Below are 17,890 nucleotides of genomic sequence, written 5' to 3'. Positions count from 1 at the left end.
CACTAGATTTGCTGAGGGATTGGATGTGTTAAAAGATAAACTGAGGCATATTAAAAAATTTTTTAAGAGTTTATTTGAGCAAAAATCAATTTGAATTGGGCAGTGCCAAACCATAAGTGGTTAGGAGTACTCCTAGACAGGAGCCAGAGGAAAGATGTGTACAGAGAAAGTACAGAAACAAAGAAAGGAAATTTTTAATTGGCTATAGCTTAAAGCCTAGTTGGCTGTTTGTGATTGGTTGTCCTTAGTATTTATTTTGGTTTCATAACCTAAAGGCATTTACAAGCTTAGATTTGGGTTTGCTTAGGTAGGCTGTCACAACATTAGAGCCACACCAGTCTAATGGCCTTGTTTGATTAACTTAACATGTGTGGCATGTAAGAGAAAGAGTCAAAGATGATTCCAAGGCTTTCCATATGACCTCCTGGAAAGATGATGTGACTTCTTAAAATGTGGACAAAGAGATGAAGCAGATTTGGGGTATGAAATGAGAAATCAGAAATTTCTTGATTTTGGTTTTGGATGGGTTAAATTCAAGATACTTATTAGTAATCCAAACAGCAATATCAAAAGGCATGTATGAGTCTTAAGGTCAGGAAGATTTGGGGTTTAGAGATGTAAATTTGAGAACATTATCATTGACTGATCTAAGATCACTCCTGGTAGACCTCAGACTTGAAGCCTAAACTTCTGCCTCCTTTTCTGTTCTGTATCTGCCGTTATCTAGATGACTTATTAAAACAAAATAGACTTGGCAGAAATTGGCACATTTGAGTATTATTTTAATTTAAAAAATGGATATCCTATATGAAATACCTGTAATATTTAATGTAAAATATGAGTTTGAGAAATGATGTCAACCATAACTGATTCTGAGATCACATAAAGCTTTACAGAGTAAGTAAAATGTCAGCAAAGTGCACCTGGACTGCATAGTGGCCTACAGAGCCCAGGAGGGATGTTCCGTTTGACTCCATTTGTTAAGAGAAGGTGTGGCTATGATCCCATGCAGTTGGGGCTGTGAATAGAGTCCCAGTGTAAAGAGCTGCCATATTTCAAGTCAAAGGTCAGAGGAAAGGAAAGAAGAATGATAAAACAGTATGTGATTTGAATTAAGCAGACCCAAACTATCAGACAGAAGGAGCAGACCTCTGGTCTATCCTTTGATTCAAAGGATTCAGAGCTGAAAGTCTTATTTCACAAGATTATCTGTTAGAAAACAAGTTCTAAGAAATCATGATATTTATTCAAGGATCAGTATTACGGTGTTGTTTTTGAAGAGCTATACTGGTTGCAAAGGAGAATGTCTAATATTGTATAGAAACTTGGAAGAGCTTAGATTCAGAGGGCTTAGTGTGGCAGTGCCTCTAGATCGATAACTCCATTTCCTGAATTGCACTGTGTAGTTTTGAGAAAGTATGGATGAAAGACATGGGTAACACTGGTCTGGTATTATGTAGAGTTTCAAAGGCTTACATACCCACGTATCTTATTTGATCTACGTGAAAAAATTGTGAGAAGGGCAAGACAGGTAAGATCATCCCTGCTGTCCAGATGAGGAAGTGAGACAGTCAATAAGTGGTGGAGAAAAGATTCAACACAGGGGATTCAGTTAGAGTTCACGTCAAGGAAAAGCATGTCAGTCCCACAACCAATTTGGTGAAATAAGCATCAGGCATCGCAGGAAGCCAAAACTGCTGTCAGTTGCCCTCCTCCCCCTCAGCCATGGATATATTTAAACCAAGCAATAATAAAACAAACCAGCAGCTGGCACTTTTGTAGAGCCAACTTTGGAGCCCCCTCAGAAGAAAACTTTTTTCTAGATAGAGTTTGTCATTTCTCTTTTTTAATTTTCATTTGCTGTTTATTTTAAAGTTACATTTCTAACTAAGTGAAACATTTTAAAGTAAAAAATTGGGATGAACTGAGCCAAATTGCAAACACAAACATGCTTTAAGCAATGTGTGGATTTTAAATTTTTTAACGATTTTGCCTTCCTGGCAGCTGCCTGTGATGCATGATGTAACCAAAAACACCCAGTCCTGCAGACACTAGTATAGCAGCTCCTTCTACACATCCAGACCCTGAATCTTCCATCAATTGGTGAGAAGAGTGGTGACACATTTTTTATGCTATTAAATGCTATGATATTGATGATCATTTATCGACTGCCTAGTACATCACAGTTGTTAAATACACTAAGCACACATTCGGTCCCCACAAAACTTGATGGGTATAACTATTCATATTTTACAAATTAGGAAGCTGGGGCTCTGAGATAGTAGCCTGTATAGGGATGGACAGCTCACAACTGGCTAGCAGCACACTTTTGCCTACATCACCCTCGTCCCCCTGAACCTCAGGCTTCCAAACATGGAGTCAGCACATTTCCATCCAAGGTAGACACACTGAATTTCTTTTGCTTTAGGGAAGGCACAACCTACACTGTTTCCTACCCGGAAAGCTAGATTAGAATAGACGTGTTTCCTTGAATTTTTTGAGAACTGGCGTGAAAGGGAACATTCAGCAAAGGTGCGAAAGCACACAGGATCAAATCCGCTTCCTGCCGGTGACTGCACAGTCTCTCCACCTCCTGAAACCACCTCCATTTCTCCTTCTGTAAATTGGGAATTCTGTGAGAAGACTTGTCTTTTCTCTTAGGTTGCTGTAGAGCTAAGTATATAAATGGATAAAAGTGTCTCATCAATTGAAAAAGGGTTATTGGGAATTTTCTCATCCAAAAAAGAATGCTGCCAAAATTGACAGCATCCCCATGTTCAGCCACAGTACAATCTACTCGAGGAGTTTACTTACATCTCCCTCTCACATTTCGTGACTATACAGCAAAGGAAACTAAAATGGGTCTGTGCAGCAGAAGGTACAGAGAAAAGATCACATTTTCACTAAATCATGAGGAAGGGCTGATTTTGCTGGTGCTGCCAACATGTGCCAAATATGTCTCTCAGCTTGCTCCGTCAGTAACAGGTGTTCACAGACTGGTGAGGATGGAGAGCAAGCCTCCCCTCACCCCCCTCGATTTGCCTGTCTTTCGCTTGTCAAGGGTTTTGACAGGCATTTTGCAGTTCTCTGTCACACAGTTCTAAGCATGGCTGCACAGCATGCTTCTTAAAGCAACCCCAAGTTCAGGAACTCTGAGAATTCCCCCTTAGAGTTTCTGTTTGGTGACAAGCCTGGGTATGAGTGTTGGTAACCCTTCTTCTTGACATGTGTCTGCTTTATTCATTCTCCTGGTGGGCTGCACACAGGTCAAAAGTTTGCCCCCCTGGTGACTGGGCTTTGCTCTGGGTAAGATTTCAGACTTGATTCTTATGCCTGTGTGTGTCTAATAAGATCTAAAATATTCCTTTTCCTTGCTCTCATGTATATAGTGGATAATCCTTCTTTACATCACAGTCACTTTTTAAAGAGTCTGTCTCTCTCAACTAGACTCTCAGCTTCTTGGAGCAGGGACCCTGTGATAGTCCCAACACACCTAGCAGAGTGCCTAGTATATAACAAAGGCTAATAATTACATATTGAACTGAATCTTAATGAAATGTATTTGAGGTATCTGAAAATGGTAGTTCCCTTGACGGAAATGAGACCCTATTGCTTATGGTTATTAAAATTTTTTGGTGATAACATGACCAGAATTTAAGACTTTCACCAGTATTGGTTCCTGGTCCCAGGCTTAATGGCTATTTCTGTAGTTGGCCATTATAGTGATTAAGTCACCTGATGGGCCTTATTGTGTCCACTCAGCTTCTCTTACATATAAAATCTGATACCTTCAGGTACAGGACAGAATGTGTGTTTTTTATTGGTCTGCTTTGCCCACTCACTGATGGCATCTTTTCTTTTGCTAAGGTTTATTGTTATTTTAGACACAGTCTGCCTAATATAACATGTTTAATTTACATCACTAAACCAGTTTTATGCGGGGTAAAATTGAAGGAGAGATTTTCTTATTTGGGTTCTTGGGGAATACATAGGGACTCCTCTGCCCACCCCACACGCACATCACACCACCTCCACAAGCACCACCATCAATCCCAATTCTGATCCTGCCTTGATTTCCCACATTTTTCTCGCATGCCTGGTAGGCTAGAGGGTAGTCACATTTCATGCTTCAGGGCATAACCTGTTTGTGAGAGGGTCAGGAAGGACCCCTTCACTCCCCTGTAGAATTGTTTGGTTGGCCAGGTGAACTAATTGGGGTGAGGGGTTGCTAAATTCCTGTGAAACATCAGGCATTTGCAGCTTCAAGATGCTAGGGAGTGAACTTGCAGGAGCACTGGTCCAATTTTCTATGCAGCTTCACACAATCACTGCGGAGTGTATGTTTTCAGTTTTCCCTCAGTTCCCCACTGCCATCTTTGTCCTTTGACATCAGAAAGTACATCTCCTTCTTTATACAGAAGAGAATCTTAGTGCTGGAAAGGTATTTAGAAATTACCTAGTTTGATCTTCTGACTTTACAGAGCATAATATTTCTGTTCTAAATTGTTAAGTGACTTGGTCAAGAGCAGATTAGGAGCTAGTGGCAGGACTGAGATTAGAACCTGGGTCTTATGGCTTCAATCAGATATTCTTTCCACTACATGAAAACTAAAATCTGCTGTACACATGTCGGTCAGGCTCAACTACACCAGTGGTTCTGAAATTTAAGCATTCATTTGAATCACCCAGAGAGATGGTTAAAATACAGATTGGTAGGCTCCACCTCCAAGGGCTTCTGATTTAGTAGCAGGTCTGGCATGGAGGTGATAATTTCATTTCTATTGAGTTCTCAGGTGATGCTGATGCTACTGGGCCAGGGACCATAGCTGAGATAAGTACCACTGAGATACACTAAAGTTGTTTAATGGAACAAATATTTTCCTTTCTTCCCTCATGAATTTGTTCAGCCCTTTATTCACTTATTCATTAAATATAAACTGAACGCCAACCATGTGCCTGGTATTTGGTACTAAAGATGGGAAGCATGAAGATAACAAAAGCACAGTCCTCTTCTTAAGGAGTTCACAATCAGTGGAGAGGGACAGATACATAAATGAACATTTGCTTTTAAGTGCAGTGATAGAAGTCTATACATAGTATAATGTTTGTACAGCTCTAAAAGTAATGACATGGAGACTTTGGGGGAAGACTTCATCAGAGAAGCTGGAGAAGGACAAGTGAGATTTTTCCAGATGGAGCAGGGACAAAAGGATATTATACACTAAAGGAATAGCATGTTGCATAGCCATAGAGAATGGCATTTTTAGGGAGAGTTGTCTAAGTAAAGAGTGGCAGGAACATGGGGTGTGTGGAACAGAAGTCACGAAATAGAAGAAGATAAAGATAGAAAGATATGGAGAGTAAACTAATGGAAGGCATTTCATATCCTGCCAAGGAGTCTGGAGTTCATCTTGTGTGCAGCAGGGATATTAAATGGTTTTAAGTTGGGCCATGGTTTATGGTTACTTTGACTGTAGTTTGGAGGGCAAATAAGAGGAATTTCCAAGAACAATGAGAAATTAAGTTTCTATTATAGTAATCTAAATAAAAAATGATGAGAGTTGATCCAAAACAATAGAATAAGAATGGACAGGAAAGAGCATTAAAGTTGTTTTTTTTTTTAATTCGAAGGTCTAATTGGCTTTATTAAGCGATTTATGAATTGGGCATCCATCTACCAACAACACTGTGGGAGTTGTACAAAATGGAAACATTTTATAGCTAGAAGGGTGGGGCAAAGGAGCTATTAATAAAAGAAAAGAAAGAATTATTTTTGGGCCAGGACACCTTTTCTTTGGGGAGCAAAAGAAGGGGAAGTGTTTCTATCATTCAGATTGCTTCTTCCTTCTGTGGGGGATGGAGGAGGCCCACAGTGACAGATTATTGGTGCTTGACCAGAAAACTCCAGACTGGTTGATTAAGATTACATTTCTGGGAGAGGCTAAAATTGCAATTAGATCGGGTTTTAAATATTGGTTTGATATCATGGGCTTTTAGCATAAATGACACCATTTTGGGCCTTTTTTTTCTAATAGCTTCATCTCCTCCATCTCCCGCATATTAGCTCTGTCATTTATAAGCTTTGTCTTAGGTTGGCATACCTGTAAGCAGACATTGATCAGGATTCTTTTCTTTCATCTCCCCAACCCCTCTCCTTAGGCAATCATCAGCTTGTTCTCTATATCTATGGATTTGTTTCTGTTTTGTTTTTTATTTTTTTATTTGTTTTTTTAGATTCTGTATATGTGAGATCACATGATATTTGTCTTTCTCTGTCTGACTTATTTCACTTAACATAAAAACCTCTAGGTCCATCCACATTGTCGCTAATGGCAAGATTACATTCTTTTTTATCGCTGAATAATATTCCTCTGTGTGTGTATGTATACCATATGTTCTTTAATCATTCATCTATTGATGGACATCTAGGTTTCTTCCACATCTTGGCTATTACTAATAATGCTGCAATGAACATAAGGGTGCATATATCTTTTCAAATTCTTCTTTTTGTTTTTTTCAATAAATACACAGAGGTGAAATTTCTAGATTCTACTTTGAATTTTTTTTAGGAATCTCCATACTGTTTTCCATAGTGGCTGCTAATTTACAATCCCACCAATAGTACACGAGGGTTCCCTTTTCTCCACATACTATTTTTTGATCTTTTGATGATAGCCATTCTGACAAGTGTGAGGTGATATCTCATTGTGGTTTTAATTTGCATTTCCCAGATGATTAGTGATGTTGAGCATCTTTTACATTGTTGGTCATCTGTATGTCCTCTTAGGAGAAATGTCTACTCAGGTCCTCTGTCCATTTTTTAATTGGACTGTTTTTTTTTTTTTTTTTTGTTAAGTTATATGTGTTCTTCATATATTTTGGATATTAACCCTTTATTATTTACATAAAGGGTTAAAATAACCAGGACTTGTTAACAGATTATAAGTAAAGAATGAGAGTAAAAAGATAATATATATATTTTTTTTATCTTGGCCAGCTGATGAGATGAAAATGCTACAAACAGAGATAGGAAATAGAGGAGGGAAAGTAGATTGGAGGGAGATAAGTTTATTTGAGACAACTTGGGTCTCTGCTGAGTATAGACAGACAGCTAGGTTCCCTACTGTGGCTGGCAAATGGATTCTGAGGTTCAGGAAAATGGTCTGAGGTCAGAAGAAAGATTGGGATAAAGTCATGGAAGGGTATGAGCCTTCTTAGGGAGATGAGACGTTCTTGTTCTGGATTAATATGTAAATTTCTGTCAGAATGATAAGTGATATAACCTCAATTATAAAGAATAAGAAACCCAAGAGATTAATGATACATGTTAAACTACATGTATCACTCAAGGAAAAAATAGAAAATCAGAATAAAAAATTTCTAATTTTGATACCTGAACATTTTGAGAAGGGATGCTAAGAAAATGACTGTAGTAATGTGAATTCCCAATTTCCGATTAGCGCTCTTCCCCAAGCCACTACTGGTTCATCACTTGAGGCTTTGGAAAATTCTTACCTGGTCAGTTATCTCATATGTAAAATAGGGTTACTGAGAGGATTAAACAGTTCCTGCAAATCACTTACCATAATGCTTGGCACATATAAGGATGCTGTAGTTTTTGTAAATATTTATCAGTGGAACAATGTTGCTAGGAAACAGAAAATAAAAACTACCCAAGAAAACCAGTAAAAGAACAAGTGAAAACAGTAACTGTAAAGACAAATGTTATTCAGATGTCCCCTCACTGCTACTTCCTGAATACCCAGAATGGGGATATGTGTTAGATCTGGTATGCCATCAACTATGACTAGAATTCTGCAAAAACACTCCTTGTATTAGTTTTCTACTGGTGTAACAAATTACTATAAACTTGGCAATTTAACACAAATTTATTATCTCAAAGTTTCACAGCATGACAAGATACTCTGCTTAGGGTCTCACTGAGCTGAAACCAAGGTATTGGCTGGGGCTGCAGTTCTTGGTTCTCACAGGGCCCTCTTCCAAGCTCATGGGTTGCTGGAAGAATTTACTTTCTTGCTGTTGTCCTGTTTCCCTTTTAGCAGTTGGCTGGTGATCATTCTCAATAACTCCAAGCTGCCTGCAGTTCCTAATCACAGTGGCTCTCATAAGGAGATTCACAAAGGATGTTTGCTTTCTTCCAGGCCTGCAATAGACTTCTAAGACATTGAATCCCCCTCTTGCTTCTAATCTCTTGACTTATTCTGTTTCTGACCCCTAGAGGAAGATTTAATGGGATCAGGTAATTAGCCCATCTGGACATTAAGTACATCTGCAAAATTCCTTCACAGCGGTACCTAGAATGGTGCTTGATTAACTGGGAGAAAGTTCGTGTACACTAGGGGTCTGGGCATTTGGGGACCATTTTAAAATCCTGCCTACCACATTTCTGAAGTACGTGCAAATTCAGCCACAGGACTAAGCAGTGATTTTTAGTGGCATTGCTGCATTTAACATTTGCCCTTTGGGCTGTTTCTCTGCACTTCATTTACATTTGAATGACAAGTTGCTGAATATCTCAAAGACTGAGGGACATGCACTTAGAAGAGTGACATATTTTCTCCCCATGCTCTTAGGATATAACTGAATGATATGTAATTGTAGGTCTTTCACCTTCGATTCTGTGCCCCTAACACCTATATAATCATTGGGTCAAAGCAAGGTTTTATCTGTCATTTTTTAAAAAATGTAGTTTTTCAACTCAAAATTGCTTGCTATTCCTGACTTCAAGATTTGTGAAGTGTCTGTTTGATCAATGTAGGCCCAGCAATAAATCAGTTGAGGCCAAGGCTGGTTTGAGGGGGTACTGGAACATATGCTTGCCCTGAACATATATTTAAGAGCAGTATGTTTTATGCTGTCAAATCAACTGGCTTCATTCAAGAGGCCCCTAATTCAGAAACAGCTAGGCTGAGAAACCAGTAATAAAAAGGAGTGAGGAGCAAATGCTGAACTGAGGGTGGAGGTGAAGTATAAATTTTGGCTGAGATGCTTAACCTCCAGAACCACCAGCAACAGCTGTCTCCGCAATTGGTCTTGGTCAGGTGAAGTTCCAGAACTTTTTAGATTGAGACAACGGCTGTCTCAGCAATTGGCCTATGGAAAAAGAGACCCTTTACCTCTCCCCACCAACACAGAGCAAGATCCTGAGGACCAATCTATACTTGGGTCCTTAATATATTCAGGCATAGTTAGTTGGTCCCAGGATTCCAGACTTGTCAATACAATACACAAGAGAAACAAGAGATGGGATAATGATTTTCTTGATCATCTTGAGATATCTACATATTTTGCAAAGCGTGAGCTAATAAGTATCTTGGATATCATGAAAAATGTCAATGGTATGTTACAAGGAAAACTGTTAAGTACATTTTACTGTTTTGTACTTTTTCTCCTCTACCATTTTGCTAAAGGTAATTATGAGTCTTTATAAACTCATTTCCATGCTGTTTAAAGAGATTCTAAAACCCATAAATCATAATTAAGCTATTGTTCTTACATTACTAATAATCCATTGATTCTTGAGCCTGTTTATCCTGCTCACCCCACTTCATCTCCAACAAAAGGGAAAAAAAATAAGGGCACTAAGTGCACTTCCTGCACTGTGGGGCTAAGGCGATACCTTTTTTTTCTCTGAAGATAAGACTCATCCCTCAAACAAATCAGATCTTTGACTTAGCATTGGCAGAAATCAAATTTTGGAATACATTTCAAAAGAAAAACAACTTTTAACTACAAATTCTTATTTTGGGGAGGTGGGAGGGGTGGTTATTCCCACTTAACTGCCTATAGACATGATAGGACAATATTTTGCTCACATATAGTTAAAAGGCCCCAAGTTAGGAAGAATCAAATATAGTGAACTGGCAAGTTTACTTAGAAAAAGCTCTCATTTGCTTACAGTACAAATTCTGAGAAAGATGTTAAAATTATATTACAGCCTGTAAGTTTAAGAGTTTTTCTATTTATCCAGTAAATCAAACCAAGATCAGTAAGTTAGATCTGTACTTTTGGTTTAACCCAAGAAAGTTTTCAGACTCCAGCTATCCATCAGTAGAATGACTTGCCTTTCAAAGCAAAAGTAACTTGACTTCATCATATTTTAGGGGATGAATGATCACATATCACAGGCTCTCAGGGAAGTACCCTGCTTAGGGTCTATGGGCCCTTCCAACTTAAAACTTCTATATTCATTAACATAACCGAATTGTACATTTCACATAAATACCTTGCTATCGATGTCTTTCTTCTCAATTGCATGTAGAGTACCACCCATACCATGAACTGATGTAGACAATGCAAGTATCTTTCTGTAATTTGTGAGGCTTAACATAAGCACTTCTACATACTAGAAAAAGTAACAGCCCTAAAGGTACCCGCTCAATATATCATTTAAAAATTACATATGTGGTTGGCAGCTGAGTTTAAAGATTATCTTTCTGCTCTAAAAAACAACTACATATAACTTTAGAGAAGCCATGTATAGCAGAAAAAGAAGGTAGGAAAGACTTCTCTTAGACATGAAATGCATTCAAGTTCTTATCCAATAAGCATCTCAATTTCATCACAGAAACATTTCTAGTACTTGTGGGAAGAAGAATATTTCTTTTTTAGCAATTACAAATAGTACTGAATTTCTATCAAATATTTTGCCATGTCCATCTTTTATTATTAGTTTTATCTAATTGTTTCATAAATATAATTCTTACCTCTTTGGTACCATCCTAGTTCTGAAAGACTAGTTTAGTCCCAGCTCCATCACTGACTAGCTGAATGACTGCAGGCAAATCACCGCAAGACTGTTTTTCAAGGTTCACTAACCACCAATGAAATCGCCACCAGAGTAGCTGTGAAACTCATAAGGTGATGGATCTGATAGTGCCTTGGGAGGTATGACTGGTACACAGACATAGTTTTATATAATTCTGCATACTGCATGTTGCCTATCCAAGGTTAGGCTGATAAGTAGGTATTGACCCAATTATGGGTTAAATAAAAAGAACTATTTTAAATAACAATTAAGTTCATTTTCCCATTTGGTTTATCATTTCCTTTTTTAAAATATTTTTTAAATGTATTGGGGTGACATTGGTTAATGAAATTATATTAGTTTCAAGTGTACAATTCTATAACACATTATCTATATTGCATCATTTCCTTTAAAAAAAAATTATTATACTCTCTGTCCTCAGATAAGACAAAGAACCTGTTTTCTTCTGAGGAATTTATTGATTCTTGTGGAGCCCAAGAAGGTGGCCACAAGCTCTCATGGTCAAAAAATGACAACCAATGTTTTGTCTTTTCAGTCTTGTAGTATCCGCAGAACCGAAGTATGTCAGTGTCCATATGTCTGTCCAGAACATCCATAACCCCCATGTTTGCTCTGTGTCACGGGGACAGGAACAGATGATGATAAATTCACTGGTGGTACTTTCACCCTGCGCGGAAGGCCTTCCCTCTGGGGTCTGACAGGATGACTATACCCCAACAAGCAATGCCTAGGAAAAAAACAACAGTACCTTATGTGTATGTTGAATTTTATTTACCAGGTGCTTGCATATATATCAGCTTATTTAACCCTCACTCCTAAAAAATATGTTACTGTTTTCTTATAGAAGAATAAAGCTAAGGGAAAAAAAAAGTTTAAAAAATCCTGTTACCTCTCTAAGCTACAAAGGAACTTAAAGAGAATTGATGTGGGCAATCTAGTTATAAAGGTAAGAGATCTGAAAACCTAAAATTCTATTCATCCAATTGGTTTGAATAGCTAAAACAATCACTACATTTTACTTGAAGACATCTTGACAATCACTAAGAACTGCTACAGATAAGAGCTGTGGGCCACAATACCCAGTGGTATACCTAGTGGGCTCTGAACCCGACTACAATCTGACTTTAAAAGCCCAAGTTCCTAAATTAAAGTTAAGTGCCCTCTCTCAGGCTTTCTCTAGGATTGGGCTGTAAAATAAAAAAATAAAATAAAATAAAAAATTTAAAAAAAAGGCTTTGGTGCCAGATAAACCTAGGATCAAATGCTAGATCCTAGATGTCTAACCTTGAACAGGATACTTCTTCCGTTTCTTATTTGCTTCAGCAATAAAATGGGACTATTATCTTTAATAGCTATTGGTAGCATTAAAAAGACTGAGGCTGATACTAGTCTTAAGAAATATTGTGATTAAAAGAAAACAAAACAAAAAACACTGCGTCCAAACTTCTTCTCAACACGCCGGCATCTTGTTTGGGGTGGCTCCCGCCAGATGGCCAGCCCGAGCACCCTGCAACCCCTCCCACGTGGCTGCTTCCCGCTTCTCCCTCTCCCAGTCCTCCCCGAAGCGCCAAGCCCGGACTCTCACTGATGCCGATGACCATCTGCATAACAGTCCCTGGATTCGGGGGGTACCCCAGCTTCAAGGGCTTCCGCGCCACCCAGTACACGTACCCGCCCGCCCCTATCAGCCCCGACCCGGAGAGCACGCGACAGCTCCAGCAGTTATTAACTACAGGGGTTTGTTCTGGAGAGGTCGGTGCTCCGGATGCAGCGAGGGGCGCGGGGCTGGCGGAAGGAGCGGGCTCAAGAGGCTGGGTCAGGGAAGAACCCATGTTCGGGAACTCCGCCACAGTTGTAGGAGTCTTCGGAATCGAACTGACGTAAAAGATGCGGCCGGAAAGCAGAGCGCCGGCGCGCTGAGCCGGAAGCAGCCTGAGGGCCGCTGGGAAATGTAGTTACTACTTGTTTCTGAAGGGGAAATGGTGGAAGCGGGGTTGCAGTATTGGATTTATGTGGTTAGAATATTGGCCGTGCCAGAGGCCAACATTTTACCTGCAGTCCTTGAAAGAATACTGACTTAGCCAACTCCTTAAATGCCTCAACTGTCAGTCTCCTTACAGGAAAAGTCTGGGTTTCTAAGTATCCTGCCTAGCATAAAATGTAAGACCTTGGGCATATCACTTCACCTGTGTGGAGACATGTGACCCAAAAGAGTTGACTTTTATATATGCTTAATTATATGTTGAACGCTTTGTTAAGCGATTATCTATATTATGCCATTTAATCTCCCCGAGCCAACGTCTTATCAGTTTCCCAATATATGACAAAACTGGTTAAGTGACATAGCCATTGTTGAAACCAGAGTCTGTGAAAAGAGTCTACCTGTACATATTGTGAAGGGACTACACAACTACAATCAAGATATTAAAAATGAGTTTGCATTACCTAGATAAATACTTTCGATTTCTCTTCAGCTTTTTGCTTAACGTCATGATCTCAATTTTTTCAAACCACTGGTATTGTTTGTACTTTGAGAGCTCTGGAGAAAATTCAGCTCAAAATCGGGCTAATGGATTTGAAGAGTTAATATAGGATCTGCTCTTAGAGGTTTACATTCTTATCATCCCTTAAGCATGGACTCTTAATTCTGATTTCTTCTTTGCAATTCAACTTCTCTATCACCCATTCCCAACTCGTTTCACCTTTCATTTCCTTTGGGCAGAATTGGGTATATATTTCTTGCGCTGGGTTGTTCTCAGAGGATTACGGGTAACAAAGAAAGGCATTTAGAGTTCAGAGGTTGTTTCTGTTAGAGGAGATAGGTAAAAATAGGATTAACTCCAGGTTTGAAACTTTCTCCTTTAGAATGGCTTTAAAAAATAACATGGTAAAAATATAAATTCACTATTTCATGTTCTAAAATGAGATGTGATTTTGAGAAGGCTAAAAAAAAGAGAGACAAAAATAAAGATATGGATTAACAGGAGAGAATAAAGTAATAAATTAGTGAGAATACTGGGTTGGCCTGATGCTTAATTTCAAAGACCCTCCCCATTTCATATCTCTCTCTCTCTCTCTCTCTCTCTCTCTCTCTCTCTCTCTCTCTCTCTCTCACACATGCACACACACACACACACACACACACACACACACACACACACACCATATATAGTAGAAAGACAAAGGTTTGGGAAATCTGGATTCTATTCCTGGCTCTGTCACTATGAGTCAGCCATATAACACAGACAACATTTTTATTCTCTCTGGCCAGTAGTTATCACATGTTTGAGATAAGATTTGGAATAGGTGTTATCTAACATTTCTTTCTTAACTTGAAAATTCTGTTATTTATTAGGAATCTCTGTTCAGATAGCATTGTGCTAAGAGCCATACCAAATGAATTCAGTAGTATTTCACTTAGAGATTCATAATTTATGGCTACTTCTTTCTGCTATACCTGTTAAAAAACATTTCTGCAGTACATGCAATTTTTCCTTATTTATGTGAAAAAATATCAATTAGCAGTGGTTACCAAACATTTTGATTATACACCTCTATGAATAAAAAGCACACGATGGCAGTTATGCATGCCTATTTGTTATTTATAAATTAATATTAACATTCTTTATATATTATAAGAATAAGATAAAATAATATAAATTGATTTAATATTTTTTCACATCCCATTTTCTGGAATTGTGCAACTCCATGGACACCATGGTTATTTGACATGTGATTTTACTCATTTATATTTTATCTAAAGGCTTACCTTTTTTAATGTGCTTTTCACAGTTAAGAATGTCTGGGGAGGACATCTTTAATTCTTCAAACAAATACTATTAAAATGCCCATAACATGATTTCCAAATAACAGGCAAGATTTTATTTTAACCATTGTTTTTTAAAAGTAACATGATAAAAAAAGATGTATTCTCTTATGATTTCCTCAAATGAATAATTTTAAGCTTTTTTGTTATTGTGCTATCCCTCCAAAATGCAATAGCAGCTTCTATAGAACACACATTTTAGAACTGCACATAGCACATGTTGAAATTGAGATGTATTGATATAACTTTGATTGGAAAATTATTAGAAAAGATATCGAGATAAATTAAATAGTAGAGTCTGAGGGTAAGCGTAGAGGCCAATGACAGCAAGCAAAACTGTAAATGGAGGAAGACGTGCATTTTGCCGGAGGTTAATAGGAAGAGAAGGTTGAAATTGAACTTTACCTTATTATCTCTATTGTATTTCTTTCTTTTACTACTTATTATCTCTGTAGTTCATTTTGGCACTTATGACTTATATAAGGCCTTATGACCTCTTCAAATAATTTATGAATTTTAAAAATGCAAAAGTATAAAAAGTATATGCTAAAAAGTGTCCTTCATACTCTTCTCCTCCAGCCACCCAGTTCCCCTTCCCTAACATAGCCAGTCTTATCAGTTTCTTATGTGTCTTTTTAGAGATGTCTGTGTATATGTGTATATTCTTTCGTCTAGCGATTTAAGAGGTCACTCCATATCAGTCAGTATGTAAAGAGTTTCTTCATGTTTTTGCATGGTTCTGTAGTATTCCATTGTATGAATGTACTATACTGCATTCAACTGGCCTCATCGATGGACATTAGTAGACATTATGGCTGCTTCCACTCTTTTGCTATTACAAAGAATGCCACAATAAATAACCTTGTGCATACATCATATCATAAGCATACAATTATATCTTAGAATATATTTCTAAGAGGGTATTTATTAACTTGATGTACATTACCAATTGCTCTTCACAGAAGCTGTAACAATTTATGCTCTCACAAACAAGTCTGAGAAAACCTGTTTCCTCATCCTGTTTCTCTAAAATTCAATTACTGAAATTTGCCAATCTTAGAGATGAAAATGGTTTAATTTTCTTTTTCTTTTCCTCTCTCTTTTTTTAAATTAAGTTTATTGGGGTAACATTGGTTAATACAATTATATAATTTTCAGGTGTACATTATAATTTAACATTTCTATATGCTATTGTGTGTTCACCATCCAAAGTCCAGTTTCCTTCAGCTACCATATATTTGACCCCCTTTACCCCATCTACCTCCCTTTCCTTATTGTGAGTGAGCTTCTTAACATATAAGAGCAATTCATATTTCCTTTTCTGTGAACTTCCTATATTTTTTTCCCTTTTTTTTTCCATTGGGTTGCCTTTTTCTCATTGATTTCCAGGAATTCTGTACATTAGTGAGATTAACCTTATGTTTGTACTATAAGTTCCCATTTTTTCCCCTCCCAATTTTTTTGCCATTTGATTTTGCTTATACCTTTTTTCCATGCATATTTTTTAAACATGTATTTATCAGTCTTACCTTTTATAGCTTCTGATTTTAAAGTTGTAGTTAGAAAGGTCTTTCACTTTCTATGGTTTCCTGGTATTTTGATCTTTTCTTCATACTTTAAAACTTAATACATTTGTAATTTATCTTATTATTAGGTGTCGGGAATTGAACTGAATTTTATTTTCCTTTTTTAAAAATCTCCAACCCATTTTCCTCAACACTATTAATTAAATAGTCCATCTTTCCCCCATATATTTGCAATGCTACCTTTTCTAAAATGCCATATATAGATGTATGTCTATTCCTGGACTTCATATTCTGTTGTCTGTTTATTCATGTGCCAGTATTACACAGTTTTAATTACTGAAGCTTTGTAATGTGTTAATACTTGGACACTAGTTTCCCCGCTGTTGCGCTTCTATTCCAGACTTTTCTTGGCTAATTTTACTTGTTTATTTTTCCACATGAACTTTTGACTCAGCTTGATTATTCTGACAAAATGATGCTGACATTTTTATTAGACTTGTGTGAAAATCGTAGGTTAATTTAGGGAGAATTGACATCTTTATGATGTTGAGTCATCCTGTCTGAGGACATAGAATGCTTTTTCTTTTGTTCGTATATTATTTTGTGTCCCTCTGTATCATTTTAAAGTTTTTTTTTGGTAATGATCTCATACATATTTCTCTTAGAGATTTCATTTTTTGTTTTGTTATCGAAAATGGGGAATTTTTCCTTATGTTGTGTCTTCTAACTGGTTATGTTTGAATATAAGAAGGCTATTAATTTCCATATATCAGAATATTGAATTATCAGTGCCTTCTGGTGAACCTTTGATATATGGTTGCTAGTTTTCTTTTTTGTGCAATCGTGATTGATTTTGGAAATCACTTTTGTGCCCACTTCATAAGAATTTGAAAGCATTTCTTTCTTTTTTCTTTTTCTTTCTTTCTTTCTTTTTTTTTTTTTAACTGTATTCAACAACAGTTAAAATACCATTGGGATAATCTGCTCTTTAAAAGTTTTGTTAGAATTTCCCTGTGAAATTGTTTACGTACATTATTATTTTGGCCTGGGGCAGAGAGAGAGGGAAGGGAGGTTCTTTGATACCTTTCTCTACTTGTACTTTGGAAATCTGCTTGAATTTTTTGCTGGACATAGTTCAGTAAGTTATACATTTTTTTCACGTTTATTTGCAATGAATTGAATAGTCCCTTACAATTTCTTTATTGTCTTTAGTGTGGAACCTATAAATGCTACCTTTTATGTGAAAAAAAAATCTTTGCAAATATGATTAACTAAGGATCTTAAAATGGAGTGATTATGCTGAATTACCTGGGCACGCCTTAAAAGCAATCACAACTATCTTTATAAGTAACACGCAGAAGGAAGCTATGTACAGAGTAGAAGACGTATGACCATGGAAGCAGAAACAGGAGTGATGGGGCCACAAGTCAAGGAGTGCTAGCAGCCACCAGAAACTGGAAGAGGCGAGGAATAAATTCTCCCTTAGGGCTTCCAGAAGAAGCACTACCTTGCCAACACCTTGATTTCAGTTCAGTGAAACGGATTTCAGACTCTTGCCCCTACAACTGTGAGAGAATAAATTTCTGTTGTTGTAACCAAGTTTGAGGCAATTTGTTACAAGAGCTATAGAAAATGAATATATGTACTTGGTTAAACCTTTGTCCCAGACTCTGCACTCTGAGGAACCTAGGCTAAGGCAGCAAAGTATAATCATTTGGGATAGCACTTTCTTTCCTTAAAGACTTTTTG

General features: G+C 37.4%; 1 protein-coding gene and 1 long non-coding RNA gene across 2 annotated transcripts; both read right to left on the bottom strand.

The window, feature by feature from the left end:
• Positions 1-7,870: 7,870 nt before the first annotated feature.
• Positions 7,871-11,131, bottom strand: LOC120615979 (uncharacterized). Its single transcript, XR_005656416.1, has 2 exons — positions 10,728-11,131; positions 7,871-9,114 (listed from the first exon to the last, which is right to left on the bottom strand). It is a non-coding gene; the product is annotated as an uncharacterized LOC120615979 (long non-coding RNA).
• Positions 11,132-11,225: 94 nt separating this feature from the next.
• Positions 11,226-12,684, bottom strand: DMAC1 (distal membrane arm assembly component 1). Its single transcript, XM_039879131.1, has 2 exons — positions 12,375-12,684; positions 11,226-11,516 (listed from the first exon to the last, which is right to left on the bottom strand). The coding sequence occupies exons 1-2, from the start codon at positions 12,619-12,621 to the stop codon at positions 11,452-11,454; spliced, it is 312 nt and encodes a 103-aa protein (XP_039735065.1). The 5' UTR covers positions 12,622-12,684; the 3' UTR covers positions 11,226-11,451.
• Between the last annotated feature and the right edge of the window lie 5,206 nt (positions 12,685-17,890).

Source organism: Pteropus medius, unplaced genomic scaffold (genome assembly GCF_902729225.1).
Source record: "Pteropus medius unplaced genomic scaffold, Ma_sr-lr_union100, whole genome shotgun sequence".
Lineage (NCBI taxonomy): Eukaryota > Metazoa > Chordata > Mammalia > Chiroptera > Pteropodidae > Pteropus > Pteropus medius.
This window is presented reverse-complemented; position numbering and strand designations above follow the sequence as displayed.

Bases quoted from the DNA above. Each gene is read 5' to 3' on its own strand.
- DMAC1 (XM_039879131.1), bottom strand. From the start codon at position 12,621: ATGGGTTCTTCCCTGACCCAGCCTCTTGAGCCCGCTCCTTCCGCCAGC. The intron at 11,517-12,374 runs GTGAGAGTCCGG...TTTTTTTCCTAG, and splicing joins GCAGATGGTCATCGGCATCA to GCATTGCTTGTTGGGGTATA.